The sequence below is a fragment of the Patiria miniata genome, unplaced genomic scaffold (genome assembly GCF_015706575.1).
Source record: "Patiria miniata isolate m_02_andy unplaced genomic scaffold, ASM1570657v1 HiC_scaffold_24, whole genome shotgun sequence".
Taxonomy (NCBI): Eukaryota; Metazoa; Echinodermata; class Asteroidea; order Valvatida; family Asterinidae; genus Patiria; species Patiria miniata.
In genome coordinates, this window is record NW_024037063.1 from 5,962,817 (window position 1) to 5,982,260 (window position 19,444).

At 39.6% G+C, this 19,444-nt stretch overlaps 3 protein-coding genes across 5 annotated transcripts; 2 read left to right on the top strand and 1 right to left on the bottom strand.

Annotated features, from left to right (window-relative positions):
* Nucleotides 1-1,050: 1,050 nt before the first annotated feature.
* Nucleotides 1,051-4,325, top strand: LOC119732721. Its single transcript, XM_038206370.1, has 5 exons — nucleotides 1,051-1,373; nucleotides 1,789-2,145; nucleotides 2,459-2,758; nucleotides 3,026-3,079; nucleotides 3,314-4,325. The coding sequence occupies exons 1-5, from the start codon at nucleotides 1,289-1,291 to the stop codon at nucleotides 3,508-3,510; spliced, it is 993 nt and encodes a 330-aa protein (XP_038062298.1). The 5' UTR covers nucleotides 1,051-1,288; the 3' UTR covers nucleotides 3,511-4,325.
* On the bottom strand, nucleotides 4,173-16,671 carry LOC119732720 (phosphatidate cytidylyltransferase, photoreceptor-specific-like). The gene is made up of 13 exons (XM_038206369.1): nucleotides 16,390-16,671; nucleotides 12,155-12,276; nucleotides 11,789-11,885; nucleotides 11,440-11,619; nucleotides 10,729-10,789; nucleotides 9,769-9,827; nucleotides 9,320-9,458; nucleotides 8,861-8,961; nucleotides 8,632-8,679; nucleotides 8,138-8,242; nucleotides 7,656-7,790; nucleotides 7,175-7,278; nucleotides 4,173-6,694 (listed from the first exon to the last, which is right to left on the bottom strand). Exons 1-13 carry the CDS (start codon nucleotides 16,510-16,512, stop codon nucleotides 6,577-6,579), a joined length of 1,392 nt encoding a protein of 463 aa, XP_038062297.1. The 5' UTR covers nucleotides 16,513-16,671; the 3' UTR covers nucleotides 4,173-6,576.
* A 74-nt stretch (nucleotides 16,672-16,745) lies between these two features.
* On the top strand, nucleotides 16,746-19,413 carry LOC119732719 (radical S-adenosyl methionine domain-containing protein 1, mitochondrial-like). 3 transcript variants are annotated; one of them, XM_038206365.1, is made up of 3 exons: nucleotides 16,746-16,872; nucleotides 17,443-18,187; nucleotides 18,488-19,413. In XM_038206365.1, the coding sequence occupies exons 2-3, from the start codon at nucleotides 17,518-17,520 to the stop codon at nucleotides 19,390-19,392; spliced, it is 1,575 nt and encodes a 524-aa protein (XP_038062293.1). In that variant the 5' UTR covers nucleotides 16,746-16,872; nucleotides 17,443-17,517; the 3' UTR covers nucleotides 19,393-19,413. The 3 variants fall into 3 exon arrangements, with proteins under 3 accessions (XP_038062293.1, XP_038062296.1, XP_038062294.1); XM_038206368.1 differs by lacking the exon at nucleotides 16,746-16,872 and adding an exon at nucleotides 17,015-17,076; XM_038206366.1 differs by lacking the exon at nucleotides 16,746-16,872 and adding an exon at nucleotides 17,020-17,090.
* Nucleotides 19,414-19,444: the final 31 nt, after the last annotated feature.

The window sequence follows — 19,444 nt, forward strand, 5'->3', positions numbered from 1 at the left end:
CTTTATATGAGTTCAATACAACACCCTACCTCAGTTGATAGACGAAAACATTGTAATTGCAAAGTTTAATGGTTGTCGATGTCACTGAGTGGTGAAAAAAATACAAAAACGTTTCACGTGCACGGTGACTAGAAACCCGTCTTACTTGCACGAGACTAACTTAATGTAAGCATTCAGTGGATTCAAATGGTGCATATAGGACTCTTAAACTAAACTGTTTTCCCGACAAGGCCTGGGAGTAAATCTCTTCTCAAAAGTGGGAGAACATACCTTGATCAGCACTGCGAGCGCGAAGCCCTAACAACGTGGGGTTCGGGCCCGCTTAAGGGCAATTTCTGACCACTAAAACTATTTTTAAAGCAAAAGATAATATTTTAAACATCATTTTTGAGTTTGGAGTAATTAAATCAGCTATTCTGAGCTATAGAATCATCATGGTAGGCTACAATTTTTATTTGGGAACCATAAAAGTGGGGAGGGGGGAGACAAACGATATGCTATACCCCAACTTTAAAAAGTGGAGGTCCCCCCCCCCCCCCCCCTCGCCGGTCCCCCACGTCACCGATTGACGTCCATGTTTCCAGCACGGCAGTTGCGGTCGTTTCCTGAGATTTTATGCCGGGGAATCCCCAGAAAGTCTTCCCCAAAATCAGTTGCACTTTCTCTCCTATTTTGGACGCGGAGGAATAAGGGGATTGACTGGTAAAACTGACTTGAATTCCTTGCATGCAATTCTCAGAAGTCATTAGAAAATTCCCAAAAAGTTAAACTCGATCTCTCCCATGTGATGAAGCTCCTCTAACATTACACGCACCGGTTTTGGAAAACGATCATCACATTCTGTTTTATTTTTCAGTCTTTTATTTTGCTTTGAAAATGACAATAGGCCCTATACCGATGAAATAATTTTCCAGAAAAAAAAACGATTAGCTTAGGGAAACTGTATGCAATTTCGAAACACCAAAAATGGCTTGATGTTGAAATACGAGTCATTTCCGGAAGATGTTCTCACTACTGATTTAATGTGATACGCGGAAATTGGAAGTGATACCTGGGCCATCCTGTGATGCAAAATAGTTAAAAATAGATTAATGTGGGAATTTCCACTTTCACTTTTCGTCTATAAAAGTGGCTCGTTCTTGATTGCCAGACATCCACCGAGGCGACAACGACCACTGAACAATCTCTTGGAGTTCTGAAGGCGCTTCAACCTGTAGTTGTCTTCCCATTTAGCTCCTGTAGTCCAAGTTGCTAACGTCCAAGCATACACGCATCACATCACTTCTAGATGGAGAGAATACTCAATCTCCGAACTCTCCTGATGATCCTGCAGGCTTGGGCCATTGTAGGCTTCGTATCATTCGACTCGGCAGGTATGTTGGCCAATCTTTGGTGCACGATACGAGATCTTTTTTAAACTGTTGTAAACTGAAATTTTGCATAAACATCCTCCACAACTTCAAAAGAGCATGACTTGCAGGACCTCTCTAGTGTTTTTTTTTTTTGGGGGGTGCCGGTTAATTTTTCAACTGTTTCCACAACGAAGATCTTTTTTAAGTTCCTGAATACATGGTATTGGCACTGCACATCTGAAAACAAATCCTTGTTTGTTCACTATTCCGATAGTTATACCTCCTTTGACTGCAACCTCATTTATTCAAAAATTGTCAATCTTCGCAATTCCTATTTAAAACTAGAAACATTCCTCGATTTTGTCAGATAAAGGATACGGAAGACCGGCTCACTTTTTCTGAATGATTAATAAATAATTTTATTTCTGATTGACAGACTCCCTGACATCAATGATGACACCTCGCGAGCAAAAGGTACCAGAAGGAGAGATTTTCGAGCTGAAATGTGTGTCCCGGAGAGTTCTTACTAACGGCTCCCGGGTGCGTAACGAACTATACAAAGTGGAAGGCGACAGTCGTTCCTACTTGTCGCCATCCGAAGCTAACGCTGGTGAGACGAACTACACGATGCCAGGACCTGACAGGGCTACGGTAACCACTATCTTCAGACTACAAGCCAAGGAGAACTCGGCAGGGAGGTACGGGTGTGTACCAATCCTGGAGAATGCTACACGGCCCGCTACCTTCACATCGAACCAGAAACGAAGGGAGGTGACAGTGCAAGTTTGTTCAGGTGAGTTGTAAAAATCATGTGTATGGCGTTATTGAAAACGATTGGAAAGAAACAAGAATTCTTGAGTTTGTGTGTTCAAGACAAAATAGATATACAAACAATATAAACTCAAACAGTACAATACAGTAAAACAAAACAAGTTGATCCTTACAGAATCCCATGAGTTCGGCATACTCATTGTAGGTTACGCAGGTTGTTTGCCTATTTACGTCGCCGATACGAGTACAAATCGTATTTCGCTTTGAGTTTGTAGTGAACAGTACCAAATTTCGGCTCTCTGTAAAGATTTCTTTCTGTTAACTTTTCCCGACAGAGCCAGAACTTGAAGTTGAAGATATCGAGAGCGACGGAGAATTGATCTATGTCGGCGCTGAGAGTTGCGGCTACAACGGCGAGTTGACATGGCGTGTAAACGGTCGCCAAGCACCCCGAAGATCAACACCAGACGACGAACGATTTCCAGTCGTGGAAAGAGAAGACAGCTCGCTGAAAATCCGCAGCGCGAGATGTCATGATGAGACGATACACAACACGTGTGAAGTTACTGCTGTCTTCACGTACATTTCTGCCGAGAAGCGCGTCACGAGCGCCAGCAAGACCAAACAGATCCCAGGTGAGATAATTGAAAGTTGTCCAAAGTACACTTTTATAGCGTCATTAATTTTGAAGAGTGGCAAGTTCGTGACGAATTAATGATAGTGATGGACGGTCACACTTGGAAAATCAAAAATAAATACAAGTTTTTGGAAGTATTTTTGGGCCAAAGTAAGTATTCAAAAACCATGAAACCTTTCGAACCCTTAGGCACCTATTTTATAATTAATTGTGAATTGAGCATACATATCATTTTATCAATCATTTTTAACCATCTTCCAAACAGATTGCTGTGTTCAAGACGTCTTCCTGCCTACTACTGAAATTGAGACAAATGCGGGTAAGTACAGACCTATAGCACCCCGTTAGTTTGTTCAATAATGGTTTTTTTCGGAGACTTTTCTTTGGGGATTCAGGGGCTACACACGTACCCTATCGTTGTTTTGCTTTTTAACTCGAGAACAAAAATAAGAAAAATAATTTGGTTCAAGTTACTGGTCTCTCTCGCGCTGGTATACATATTACAATACAGGAAACATTAACAACTTTTGGATTCCATTATTTTATGTTATAGATACGACCACCAAAGCATCATCACCAGCCATCTTCCCGACTCGTTCCGTGGACGTTGACGAGAAGGAAGTCTTGGCTCTTGAAAAGCAAGTCCTAAAGCTCAAGCTAGAGGCCCTACCGATGCAGATCAGGTTCTTGAGACGGTTGAATAGAGATCACTCCCAGGGTAGAGACATGGAAAAGGTGGAAGATATCTAGATGAGTTGACGCATCCTTGAATTTTGGCAAAGTCAAGACAAGTACCGTAATTCATTAAGCGCTATTGCGATTAAACAAATTACTGTTTATATAACATATATTGTATGTTAATTGTGCATGTTTAAACACGTTCAAAATATAACCGCACGTTTAAAACATGTTCAGTATTTTAAGAGGTCGTTTTCAATTAAATCAAATAATTGCATCAAATAATGCAAACTGCTTACTGACTGAGTTAACATGTCAAAATCATAACAGTTTGAGGGCCTGTGGTTTCGATCCTAGCAAGATCCTACTTAGACAACTGTAAGTTAGCCATGATAACCATGCCGAATTTTGGGTCACTAAAAAGAAATAAGAAATGTATTTGGAGGGGATTTTTTTTAAATGCGCCCCAGTTTTTACTATGTTTATATTTTGAAAATGTTGAAGCATATTGTATTTATTGATCATGATTTGATAAAGTTGCCTACAATTTATAATTACCAGTACTGATAAGTATAGCACTTTGAATTAAATAAGGCGATGTATTACATAATGAGCATGATTTTAGATGAAAGTGCTGTGTCTTTTCCTGTAAAAATTATCAAGTAATTTAAAGAACAGTTTTATTTTCTGGTAAGCTGATTATACTAAAATAAAAGCAAGTGATGACAAAAAGATGTCGTGCTTCACTTTATTAACATTTGTTATATGTCTAAATTGATGCGTTACACAAGGCAGTTGTGACAGCTGAACTTCTGAAGCTATTTTGCATGTTCCTAAGCAATTTAGAACGCTGTTCAATTAAATTCTAAACATCAAGATAGACACAATATAATTGAAAGATTGTATTAATAATGGAACTGATTTGCTTAAAATATTAAGGTTGAAATTTGAACATTACTCAAGGTGCACTGGTAACGAAATATTATTCCATGATAACATTCATGTAAAGCAACCTCTATCTACAATTTCTCAACACAAATTAGAATAATATGCTGCGATAAGTTTAAATACACCAAAAACCAGCAATATCCCCAAGATCTATTGTAAAAGTCACCAAGTCGATAGGATACAAGTTCAATGAAGCACTTTGCAGTAGAAACTAGTGCTACTTGACACTGGATAAGGGAATCTTTGGATTCTTGTCCAACACTATCCCTAAAAACAGAAAGCTGAGGCCTGAAAAACGTATCAAAATGGGCTATTGGGTTAAAACTGTAGTCTATACAAACATATATCATATGATTAAACACAATTATTATACCGATAACCGATTATTAACACCTTCGTGCATTATCGTACAAATAAGCACAATATATTACTGGAGCTATTGCACTGACAAAAACACCGTAATAAGAACATGTATATGTCTAATGGCTGACCAATGATATCATGCATATTTCAAATGGTACTTATTAATTAATGGTAAATATTTAATTAAAATTAATAACTTTTCCTAAAACAGTTATCCAAGTATCAAGAAATCACATTTAAAATTACACAGATCTCTAACAACAACCCTTTCTAGACTGTTCAGCTTTTTGAATAATAACCCATGGTGTGAAATCCGGAATAAAAATAGGCTCACAGATCCTTTCAAAAGGAAACTCTCTCAACAGTTCAGTGGAACACCAACAAGGTTTAGTTGGACTCCTATCTAGGTCAATTTATAAATTGTTGGTATTACTATTAGTCCATTGGTTGAATCGGATGTGTTTAGGCTGAACAGAATAGACACAGATGTACTGCACCCATTCATCGGAGGGGGGGGGGGGCGTTGGTGTCTTCAGTTAGGTTAATAAGAATATATCTATTGTTGTTAATTGATCGACCACCAACCAAGGAAAACCAACTTTTTTAATTCCAATTAATATCAAATTAGAGAACAATATTAAAAACTAGCAAAAGTCATATTATGACATTAAAAAACACATTACTTATTCTAAATCGGCCACTTCAATAGCTAGAACGATAATATTACCTTCATTGAATAAAATCCAGCAAAACAAAATGGGAAACAAATACTTAGTTTACGTATCCTGTAACGAGTAAGAGGGTAAAGATATTATAAAGAGCGCCCTCGAGTGGACACTCTAGGCAATCCTTCTATAAGAATAAAATAAACCTACACAGGATCAAAATTGTTAATTGCCGTGATGATTTACATGTACATGTAACATATAACACCCTGCATGTTATTAGTGAGACGTTAAACATTTGTCCGTGATCCCGTACTCTTCACATCTAGTGTAACGCTTTTTAAAGACTATTTTTAGGTTCTTTTAATCATTCATCTGCATATTGTTTTTTTAGCTTTATATGAACAATGAAAATGTATATGCATGCAAAAATTGCTGAAAAGTTTGAGTAATTCTCTTGTTTATCTTGGATAATTTCCGATAGTAGGAGTTACATTTATCCCTGACACAAACTGCAGCACTGCACATCTAAACAATAATAAACTACCAACAACATGGTAACAACATGGTTTTTCTGCATTATGTACATTAACATCAAGTTTTCTGTATGTACAATATATATATTGCATCATCACAACCTGCTACAGTTACTCCAAGCTGCTAAAAATAGCACTGTGCATCTATAAAACAAACACTATTTTGCGATGCAGAGTTTTTATGCATCACTGTAACGTTTAACCCTTCCAGCAAAAGCCTTCTCGAGTCAACCTGTGAACAATCAGCGGCTCTTTTAGACAGGGAATTTTACTTGCAAACAACACAGAGAGTATCAATACAATCAGGTATTTGACGGATCAGACTTCAAGTGATCGTGCAGGTTCATTTCATTCTGTGCAGGTTGTTTGCAGATTGTTTGCGAGAGGGACAGATTGAAAAAAGTAGTCATCAAAATGGTTGAGATGACACAGATCTTTATTTATAGCCAATAACAAGTGAAACAACTGATATGAGTTAATGGGAAGCCGCTGTGTTCAATTAAGAATCATTGTGGCTACATGAAATCCTGGCACAGCCTATGTATATAATCCATAGCCACAGTCATCAAGCATCTATGGTCTGATTCCTGTACTTACAGCTGTGATTACCGGCACTTTGATTTCCTTCACATGGGCAGGATACCAGTCTTATTCAAGTGCTCTGTGAGTTGTTTGTATACCATCAGTTGGTCTTCAGCACTCAACTGGAATATTTGCTGGACAAGCTTCTGTGGGTAGGAAGACCTGAAACCAACACAATCAGACATGCACATCAATCATGAGGTAGCTGAATAAAAAGTTCCCAAAGTTTAAGTTTGGAATGATATATCAATAAAATAATTTGGACAGATGTTGGTACTGATCGTTTTTCATGATAACATTGAAATTGTTTCAGTTTTAGTCTTCTGCCTAACGCCCCTTGATCAAAAGACATTGACACCTGCGGAACCGCCAACATAGAGCTGGATAGCTCACTTGGTAGAGAACTGGAATTGCAATCCAGAGTTCGCAGGTTCAAACACTGCTCAAGTCAATTTCTTTGTTCAACTTAAAAAAAAAAAAAAATTATATCCCAAAAAGTGTAAATACAAACACTTGTCAGCACAACCATTGTGAGAAGCATGCATTTGATTAAAGTTGGTTGAACCTTTTGCATGACTAAACAGAGTTCTTGCTCCAACTTGTTTATGTTTTCTTCCACTTTTCTTACAAGACCCAACTTACTTGAGGAAGGTCTGTAGGTATACATAGAGGAAAGAAGCCATTAAGAACTGGCAGTCAAAGCGATCCATGATCCCTCCATGGCCAGGAATTACATCACCAAAATCCTACAAAATGAGAGAGAATTGTTTTTTTTGTGAACTCATGACAAGTGTAGAACCTGTTATAAGGATAGACTGATGAGTTAACGTGAAGGCAATGAGTTTTAGGCCAGGTTGCAACATAAATTAATTTCAAAACATTTCACACAAATTGGCCACAATACTTTTACCAAAATAGAGGTGTTCAAACAATGTATACACGAGTGAATATTGGTAGTAAACTTATAAATGTAGTGCAGTATTCCTACCACCATGGTTATCAAGACTTCAAATCAATCGCCTTGTAACAAAATAGTGCATTAAAAACATGAAATTAAATCAAACAATATGGCAGCTATGACTTTGCCTTGATAATTATAGGGCTAAGGTTGTGGCTAACATACCTTGATCTTGAATGCCCTCTTGAAGCCACTAGCAAAGAATCCACCAAAGGGGCTCACCAGAGAGGCAAATAGGCCAATGACGGCAGCGTGTATGTACAGTGGTAAGGTGGTGAACGTCTGCCACTGGATACCAACCTACAAACAGACAGTCAAACATGAACAGACAGTACTGGTCAAGACACACCTTATTGGTAATAGGGTGCATATGCCTACTCAACATAACCGACAAAATAAATTTGGGCAGTGGAGACATCTTACTAGTTAAGTGACGAGTGAGCATGGAATGTACAGGCTTTGTTCCCAGTGCTAATCTTTCCACAATGTTTTGTGCTTCCTTCATATATTTTGTCCAGAGATTAGTTACCATCAAAACTGTTGAACAAGGCAGTGGGTGTGACTAGTGCACGTTGGTTGTTTAATCTGTGTCTAAGTTTGACCCAAAAACATTCTTGTGAAGTGACAAAGAATTCTTATTGACTTACCAAAGCCAGTGAGCTCTGCATGAAGATGGGTACGTTGTATTCCTTGGGATAGAAGGTGACTGATGGCTCACATTCCATGACAAACTCACCCTTCTCTTCATCAAACTACATCAAGAAGCAGTGACAAGATTACTTGGACTACTCATAGTTTGTTAATAAGACCAGACTAGGCTTGCCTAAATCGAGCTAGACCTGAACAATATCAGTTTACGACATTTATATTCAGTGACCGTTAAGTGACTCAGTCGGTCAGTCAATCAAGCAGTCATTGGGGGATTCAGTCAGTCGGGGAGTCAGGGAGTCAGCCAGTCAGTGACTTAGTCAGTCAGAGGACAACAGGCTGGCCCTTCGGGTCCAGCAAAAAAATCTAAAGCGGTGCAGGACAACATAAGACTGTTTGCCAAATGAAAACAGAAAAAAGGGACTCATGTGGACCTTTGACAAGGATATTGAGTTTGTTTTAAAGCCAATCATAAATCATAAAGAAGACATACCTCAGGTGGGCAGGCAAAGAAGTTGTAGCGTTTGAGAAAGCTGGCAACCTGAATGAAAAAAAATAAATTAGTGAATATTCAGAAATTGAATGAGTTATTCCACACAGTGGATGTATTATAGTAAATAATATAGACTGGTTAACAAAAGTATATACTTTTCCAAAGGTATGAATAAAGTTTACAATTGTACAAGTCAAAGCAGTTACATCTACGTGATGTTTGTTCTTACAATGACAATGAAGATGACGGTTGAGAAGCAAGCTCCAATGAAACCCTCCCAGGTTTTCTTGGGTGAAAGTTTGATGAGTGAAGTCCGGCCAAAAAAGAATCCTGTGCAAGCAAAATTAATTAACAAATAAATAACACCAATATGTTAACAGTCTAATCAAACCATGAGTACATTGTTGTATTTTTGACAAAGGAATTGAGATGATTGTGGAACCACTTTCTACTGTGTGCCAGGCTTTCAAAAGTGTAATGAGGCAGGAATACATTAAAATTTTCAAAGCAATACAAGGGGCGAAAGCCACGGCCAAAAAATCTTGAAACTGTAGCTCGATGGACATTTTGCAAAGAACCTTCCTCAATCCTCAAAATCCTCCTCTGGGCAGGAAAACAAGGACACATTGGTCAATCTTAAAACGTCAAGAGTCATGCAAAGTTGTAATTATTTCGCCTTGGGTCTTACCAAACATGTAGGCCATGATGTCATTACAGATGACCGATGTCGTTGAAAGAAGAAACCAGATGATTCCTTCAAACATGCTCTGAACGATCAGATTGGACTGAGTGACGACAATTAGGAGAGCTATGTGGGTCCAGCCAAACTGAACACCAGCAAAAAATAAACAAAATTACAAGTATTAAATTGACCATGTTATGCCTGTTAAATGAATTTCATTCGTGTTCACCTGATGGTAAATGTCAATTTGGATGTACATTTAAAACTGCAGAATACACTTAAGAATCCGCATCTCGCAAATAATTTGCACATTTTTTTCATCACAAAGGGCATGGTCCTGCAAACATGTAATAGAAATTTCCCTGATTGGTGAAATCAGTGCCCTGTGAATGGGGTGGGCCGGTGGGGGTGGGAGGGGGGGGGGGCCTGCCAAATGATCAGAGATACTGTCTTACCAGGGTGAACTGAACCAGATATTGAGATTTCCTCAGTGACAACACAAACAACATGAAGCCTGCAATTAAGAAAGAAACAGTTAGGTTAAATTATTGTGCAAAACGCATGTACATCAATTTATGCATATCAATCATCACAGAGGGTTTTTAGAATTTAAATTAAATGTAAGAAAAGTGAGTACACATAAGGTCTACTCAAGAGAAAGAAAAGAACTGCCCTCTAAAATGGCCGCTATGCAAGGGATGTTACTGGTATCCTAGACGTAAACAAAACATTTCTCAACTGTACATGTACAAAAGCACATGTATATTGTACATTATGAAGAAGATTGTAGATACACACAGATACAAAGCCAATCCATTAGCAGCAGGTGCATAAAACAAGTCAGAGAGATTTCCAATGACCCTAGGCACATGATATCAATCTAATATCAGCTACTTCTATCGAATGACTGATAATGTCATGTCCTTGTGACAGGTGAAATGAAATTGCTACAACAGATTGAGCTCATAATGGGCAGAAATTATAATGTCACACAATGGTTACAACAGATTGAGCTCATAATGGGCAGAATTATAATGTCACACAATTGTTACAACAGATTGATCTCATAATGGGCAGAAATTATGATGTCACACAACCAGATGGTGCATACAGTAAGGCTACTACACCCGTACAATGTACATGTACATGAACAAGGAATTTGTGGTAAACTCATTCAAAGAGACCATAAATATGAAATTATAAATAATTTGTGCAGGTATCAATGTCTCTGTTGTATAAAAGATAAACAGGATAACCCTTTTTCCATATTTTGCATTCATTTATTACTTCGGTTTGTATGTCTGAAAGTAATTGTGATTCAAAGGCGCCGGTGTGTGAAAAGTCAATGCGTGAAAGATTTGTGAAAGACATTATGTGTGACAGAGAAACCGCATGAAGAGGTAGTATCTACATACCAAACATGTAGAGCCAGAAAGCAACAAAGCGATAGTAGTCAATCAATGGCTGCAGAAATTCCTGCAAAGGAAACACAATGAAACCTTTGTAAAATGGGAATATTTTAGTAGCTTTAAGGATAAGACTCAGCTGTTTGGGCTGTCCCGAATATACCCAATATTAAAATATCATCAACCCAATATTCAAATAGCATTTTTGGCGGTTTGAATATTCAAAAGGAAAAAACTGTGCACGTGCACACCTGACTCTGATGTTATTTTAATCTAAAATTTGCACTTGTTATTGTCAGATGCCACTTTTTGTTGATGTAACATTTTGTCGACACCTATTTATTGGCCCCATTCTTTCTTTTAGCTGATTAAATTCCATTGACAGTTACACAGTACTGACTGCAAAACACTCAAGTGGCCAATAACATCCATTGTCCCATGTACATTTTAAACGACGCTCTTTGTTGGCAACTTTTGATCAGCGAGGAAGGCAGCTGCAGCTGCAGCTGGCCTGTGTAAAATTTGATCGGCGAGTTTTGAATATTTGTATATTCTGTCAAGCACATTTTCGACTAATCAAGTTCTAAATTATTCAAAAAAGGACAGCCCTAACGCTGTAAACTGTGGGGTCATTGATGCAGGCTGTGAAGTTAGAAAGTACACATGAGGTGCAACGCTTGATGGCATAAAAAATTATGTCGTTCCTAATGCAAGACATACCAGGTCTCTGTGGAGCACAATACCAAAGTAATCCTTCATACTCTGGCCATAGACGAAGTAGTTGGCACATAACAGGAAGTACCAGCTAAGTGTGCGGAACCAGGGAAGGTCTTGTGAGCGATATACAGCGTGTCCGATGGTGATGATCTCATGAAAACACATCATCTCAATCAGCAGCACCTAGGTCGAGAAACATCCAATCAGAAACATGTATGCAATAAATGTAAAACAGAATGTGCATGACCGACAGAGGGCGCTGTTCATATTGGTATGGAAGCAGTTTCCCAACTGATTTTTGCTTTAGCACATATATATATCTCTTGATCAAGTGCGAGTGTGAATGACTTACCAGGCCAGTGATTGCTACAGGTCCACAATAAATGATGAACGCAAACGCTGCCACCATCACGATGGAGAAACCACCTCGAATAAACCAATTCTGCCATCTAAATCAAAAACAAGGAATACATTATTAAAAATAATTTAATATGACTTGTATTCATGTCTAATTTACATCTAACGTCACAAACCATAAAGGATAACAAACTTTTTTGACAAGCATCACTTAATAAAGACTGTGACTATCATCAAAGAGTTGGTTTGTCCAGTTGGTAGAGTACTGGTACAGACTTCTGCAGGTGACAGGTTCGAATCCTGCTCCAGATCATTTCTCTGTTCAAGCCTCTACTGCATTCATTTCCTGTTCATTTCATACCTTGGTGGTAAACCTTTCAAGATGGATGGTACAGTGTCTTTCTGGGCTGGGATGGGTGGATCAGATAGCTGCGGTAGGGCTTCCTGCAAATCATCAGGTGGCTTGCAGCCAGTAACAGGCTTCTATAGTACACAAATAAATAAACGTATGTAGGAAATAAAGTATGTAATGAAATTAAATAATTGTGACGATTGTGAGAGACATTGTTAGAGCTGGCAGGTAAATGCCAACCCTCAGAATGAAATGCTATTTACAGTATATTATTAATTAAATCATACTTATAAACTATCATGTCCATAGCAGTTGAGAGCTAACTGAGCTTCCATATAAAATGCCATTAATTATTCCGGGTCACAAATTATGTCACATGTATAACTTCTTCAAACAGCATGCAAGTCACATGTGTAATTGTAAACTTCACATGTAAACAGCTTTTAATTTATAATTCTTCCCTGCAAACATTGCATAGTATTAATACAATGTAGGCTGAAGATAAAATGCACCTTAACATGCAAACAATTTTGAGTTCACATTTTGTACATGAAATACATGCAATTGAGCATACTTTTCTGGATCTGAATCGATCTGAGCATAGAGCAAGGAACAGAGCAGCATCACATCAGAGTTTTTCAGTTCTACTGTTCATAATTTATTCCCACTACCCTGCTACATGTACCACCATCTCCCCTGTAGGCTGTATTGACATGTCTGGATTGTGGAATGTCCAATGTATACACCACTCACCAGCTGTCTGTGATAAGGGCAAGGCTAATCAAATCTATATGAGGCAATTTATTTGGTTGCCATGGGATACCATACCTACGTCTACCTATACTGTACAAATTTGATGTTAATGGGCAGACATCTTCACAAGCAGATATGACAGAATGACGTGGACAGTATGCAAGGCTATAGAACATGTGTGTGGATCAGCAATTTTCACTCAAAGAAAGTGTAAATTGATGTACCGGTAAAGCCAGGTAAAAAAAACCCAGTTTCTCATCCCCGCCAGCTTAATTTTTCCTGCCTGCCTCTGGTTTTTTAATTCATATATTTGCAATATATTTTGCAAATATATTGTCAATATGTCTTTTTATTTGTTCCCAACAAAATTGTAGCTATGCAAAAAGGGTTACTGCTCCTTTGGACACAATTTTATATGTCAGCAAGAGTCGACAAAATGGAAGAATTTGTCTGCCATCTTGGAAAATCTGCCATCTTCTAAGGGAAAAAAGTAACAAAACACAAAAACGCCTGCCTCCTTCATTTTTTCAAAATGCTCAAAAGAGAAAGTACTTTTTTTACTCGGCCCAAAACACATAAATGTAATCCATTGTGAGGAACTCTCAGACCACAATACTGTGACTAACAAAAGGGGTCAGACATGTCAGAGAGTGTCAATGTAAACCTTTCAATCCAATTACAATTCAACACTTAAAGGGGCACACGGTCGTGAAATTGCTGGAATTTGTATGTTTTGATAAAAAAAACACAGACATTTAGTGGCAAATGAAAAAGTATTTCCATCTGTGACTATAGGCCTCTCCTTGGACATACATAATGACAACAGCACACAGCACCAATACACACACTGTTCCCTGCATGTCTACAACATGTGAAGGTACTGGTGGAACATGTGCGATAGGATTCACTACTAGCACCCAGCAGTTAGATTTTTGACAGTCAAAATTTTAACCCCCGAAATTTGTTCTCGCAAGAATAACACAAACACGGCCAATTGTCAAAAGATGGCTGTGTGGCTGTTCATTAATATTCTACCTTTATACAGGCGCGGATCGGGGGGGGGGGGGGGGGGTGGTCAAATCCCCCAGCTCTGTCCAAAAAAAATTATCATACAAATTCCTACCCCCCCCCCTCCCTGCTGTGATGTCCCCCAAAAAATTAGGCGATTTCAAGGACGTACATGTAGTTTACCTTTAAGCAATTCATCATAAATGCAACATTTGTGGGATCTGAAATAAACTGGAATGGGGTACCAATCTTATTTGGTTCCATTTAAATGCATTTTGGTTCCATTTTATTCGCTTCATTGCACGTGCGCCTCGACATCGATCATTTAAAATTGCGCTTGAACTTTGCTATTGCTATGAGATTGCAGCGTTACGCATTGACAGTACATGACCGACCGCAATGACACAGTTGACACTGTATCAATCACAACTTTTAATTTAAACAGTTTGGCCAGTTTAACCAGACAATTTTTGAACACTTTGAACTTGAACTTTGAACTTGTTGGGTTTACAACTGTTTGGATTGGAACTTTTACTACCTGTTCGGTTTATGTTGTCTGTTGTGGATGGCCATAGAAATGAAGTAAAATTGATGGCAAGCCTGAGTATTTTTTTCATAAAATATCAAATGACAAGGATCTATTTACTTCAGTGTTATATTTAACAAATAATCATGTTTTTTAATTTGTGCAATGGAAAGGAATATTTTCATTTGGTGAAAGATTGACTGTTCGATTCAACTGGGCTATGCCTCGTTGAATGGAACAGTCATGACTAGTAAATCGTTCACCTCATGAAAATATTCCTTCCATTGCACTCAAATAAACATTCATTAAAATTCCTGTAGTGTAAAAAACATTTAGTAAAAACATTTAGTTTCATTTTTCCCACCTACTCTTTTGTTTGTTCAAATTCACAGACTCAGACTCCATCACTGTGCATTAAGCTAATTAAGCTACGTGTACACTTTTGTACACGTGTGTTCCTATTTCACCTTCAATTTGGGTGTAACAATGCATGCACATTGCAAGTGTTACCTGCACCTAGATGGAGGGTCGAGGATACATGTCAACATATTGTCTTTGTATTCCTTTCTAACAAAATTGTAGGTAGGCTATACAAAGGTATGGCTCCTTTGTAAAGCAAGTTTGACACAATTATGTATCCACAATTGTCAGCAAATTATTGAAGGACAGTCACTTTGGACATGTTGGACACTAATGTATATGTCACGCCCCAACTATCGCATCGGTCCCAACTATAGTTGGGCCTGTCCCAACTATAGTTGGGCCTGTCCCAACTGTAGTTCCACAGTTGGGCTGGCCCAACTATAGTTGGGCCTGTCCCAACTATAGTTGGGACGGTCCCAACTGTAAGTTCCACTGTTGGGCTGGCCCATCTATAGTTGGGCCACTCCGATCTTTTTATTTTGCGGTGTCCCAACTATAGTTTACATTGATGTACAACTGTAAAACGTTCCCTACAGCTCTGATACACGTCTGACTTTACTGGGGACCACTGAAATTAGTTATTGATGGGGCGAATCTATAGTTGGGCCACTCCAATCTTTTTATTTTGCGGTCCCAACTATAGTGTACATTGTTGTACGATTATAAAACATTCCCTACAACTCTAATACACATCTGACTTTACTTGGGACCAATGAAATTATCTATGGGTGGGGACCATCTGTAGTTGGGCCACCGCAATATTTTTATTTGGCGGTCCCAACTATATAGTTTACATTGATGTACGACTATAAAACATTCCCTACAGCTCTGTTACATACTGTCCGACTTTACTTGGGACCTTTGACATTAGCTATGGGTGGGGCCCATCTATAGTTGGCCGGCCATGGCAATCTTTGAATTTTGCAAAATGTTGCTGGACAATAAAACCCAGCAGCTGGACAACTCATCCAACTAGGCAGTACCACGTGACCGGCCAGCCTTGCGGCATGCATGCACGACGAATACACGGTGCCAGCGCCGCGGAACATTTAATCCAACAAGATCTATCAAGCATCCGGCGCAACTCCAGTCCTAACTATAGTTGGGCCGACCCAACTGCCGCACTATAGTTGGGACAGTCCCAACTATAGTTGGGACCGATGCGATAGTTGGGGCGTGACATATATAATCATATACCCAGGACGATACTTGATAGACCTAAAAAAGCGTCTTCAATCATGCGCATGGTCAGTCATATGCTCATAATCGTCATGATCATGAATTTTTCAACAACAAACAACATTCAACAAGTTAACAACGCAACGGTGATCGAATAGGAATCAAAATATGAAAATTATATTAGAAAAAAATCAAAAACCATACCAATTCCACACTGTCAAGAACACATCATGCATAACATGACTCATGTTGTACATGTGAACGACATGTAATTTAATGTGCATAATCATGAAAGATCACTCAGTAAATGGTCAACTTTGGGGCGAGTTGGTTCGTGGGCAATTTGACCGCTTACCTCGGCCATGTCGGCCGTCACGTCTGCTTGTGTCTGTTCATGTTCGGTCTTCGACTGTTGTTCTGCACCACCGCTATTTGACTCCTTAGATGCTTGTCCTTCACGATGTCTTAACTCACTCATTGTACCTCAGTCTGCTCTAGTTCGTCCTCCCAAATCTACCTTGTATCAAACGAACACCAGCAGGTGACGAAAACAGCTATTTAAACCGGTGTTTTGGGGATGAAATTGTCCATGGAACGACGACAATTATGGCTGCCACACAAATTTATGTGGCGATGGTCTTGTGCTAGACGTCGATAAATGCACAACAACGCAACGTCAATGGCATTTGCTATGTAACCAGACTACAGAATCTGTGACCTATTTTAATTCGCGCCAGCTCGAACAACGTAATTTTCGATAAATGCTGCATAAATGCAGATGTATTTATGGGCACATGTGGCGACGGAACTGACCCATTTTCTCATTTGAAAAAACTGCGTGAGTTTTGAATTTAATCTGATAGTCCCCTAGTGCTTTAATTTTAGTTTTTTTACTACGTTTTTCCCCTGAAAATTGATGGGGGGGGGGGGGGGGGGGGGGCTATTCATGTTCGAGTGCTGTGGTGGGGTAGGGTGGGGGTGGGTCTTGTGATCAGGAGCAGATTCAGGGGGTGGCGACGGAATGACCTATTCTTATACTAAAGTTGAAGTCACCGTGTCAGTTTTTTAAATTCAATCGTGCTTTAATTTGACTAAAGTCTAACATGTCTACTAAGTTGTTCTGAAACTGAAGTATTCATGTTAAAGTGCAGTGGTGTGGGGGGGGGGGGCTGGTGATGGGATCGGTCATGTCGGTGCGGATACCGGCAGTGATCAGGGGCGGGTGCAGGGGTCCCCCCCCCCCCCCCCCCCCCCCCCCCCCCCCCCCCCCCCGGAACCTCTCTGGATTCGCCCTTGCCGGGCCCTTGTCGATGGTTGGTTGGGGCGGCGGGGGAATCTTTGATTATCATAGTTTTTATTTTTAATTTATCTCCTACATGAAATAACGACAACTTTATCCCAATTTCAGGTTGCTTCTGACTGGCGGGTGGACTTACTCTGTAGGCTCAATGTTGTTGGTGTCAGTGTCATAGTTTGGATTTGAATGTTCTTCATTATCGCCAATCATCTCAAACAGAAGCAGGACTTTCATCGAGTCAACTGTTTTACTTCTAAAAAGATGAAGTTCCTTGTGTCTAGGATTACTCATGCATGGAGGAGTCAAAGACTGTCAGATTATGTGAAATCTAATGTTCCTCCACTGCATGTTCTTACGTCTGCTAACAAAACTGCAAGAAACATTTGTTCTACATGTAGAAAGGTACAGAGTTGTCCTCCGACAGTTAAACAGCAACTTCATCTATCATCAAGTGTAGTACAGCCAGCACCTGTTGACACAACATCTCCAGAACTAGACCATCAACCAAGCACAGCATGGATGGACGAAGCAACATTGTATGTTCATTGGCCTTACTGTCAGCGTCGTTGCACCTATTGTAACTTTAACAAGTACATTGATAGCAATGTGGATCATACCAAGATGCAACAGTGTCTTGTACGGGAGGTACAGACGTTAATTGATATGAGTGGCATCAAACGCATCAAGTCAGTCTTCTTTGGAGGTGGAACGCCAAGTTTAGCCAAGCCACAAACCCTACAGGCTGTCCTAGATACTGTAGCTGGTGTGGTTGACTTGCCATCAAATGCTGAAGTCACCATGGAAGGAAACCCAACATCTGTGGGTCGTTATAAACTCAGAGATTTCAAACATGCAGGTTATGCCAATACATGTATTTAAATTGATGCTACTTTAAATATATGGGTAACCATATTACTTTTGGATCAAATGAAGTGATGAAAAGCTATCACTCTTGTGTTGCCATCATACGCTTACCCCTCAACGCCTTCCCAGCATCCTGATCCCACTGTATACAAATTTTCTTTGTAGGAATAGGCAAAATGTTTTTGTTTTTTAACTCACTCTTGGTATCTACTGAACCTAGCCAAATTTTCATAATTCCTTTGGACTGACACGATTAACGTGTAATAAGTGTTTCTGTCCTTTTCTTTTGCAGGCATCAACCGTGTTTCACTTGGCATACAGGCTTTGAATGACGATGATCTTAATGTTCTTGGTAGAGATCACTCTACGACCGAGTCCATGCACAGCATCAAAGAAGCACAGAAACTCTTCCCTGGACGTGTGTCCTTAGACCTTATCTTTGGCCGACCAGGACAGACTTTGCCCTCTTGGGAACAAGAACTGCAACAGGTCTTGACACTCTGTGACAATCATGTATCCCTGTATCAGCTAACACTTGAAAGAGGAACAGAATTGTTTAAGATGCATGCAAAGGGTGAAGTGGCTTTACCTGCTGACGACGATGTTGCTGATATGTACATCATGGCAGTTGATATGATGGAGGAGCAAGGACTAAGGAGATATGAGGTTTCCAACTTTGCCAGGGAAGGATCTGAGTGCCTTCATAACCAGGCCTATTGGGAGGGTGGACAGTATATTGGTATAGGTCCTGGAGCTCATGGGCGATTCATGCTACAAAAGGCTACAAGCAGAAGTGGAAAATCCGAAGTCAAACAAGGCAATTTCGAGACACTCCGTGAGGCTAGGATTCAAACGCTAGAGCCAGGACCTTGGATGTTTGAGGTTCTCAAGTATGGGCATGGCACAAGGAAGCGTGTCTGTCAAACACAACTTGATGTCTTACAAGAGTTACTCCTGGTAGGTATGCGAACTAGTCGAGGTGTGACCAGCAAACGATGGGCGGAGTTATCAGGAGGGTGTCTGAGTGAAGTATTCTGTGATGATAACGTACAGAGACTTGTCCAAGATGGGCTTATTGTGAAGGATAGGACAGGGTTACGAGCCACACCCCATGGCATGGTATTGCTTGATTCTATAATTCCACATCTGATTCTTACACTACAAGAGTGGTATACAGGCTTCTTAAATTTGGATTAGTTATTCTTTGGAATGGTAACAACTACCAAATGTCATCCATGTTTTGACATCA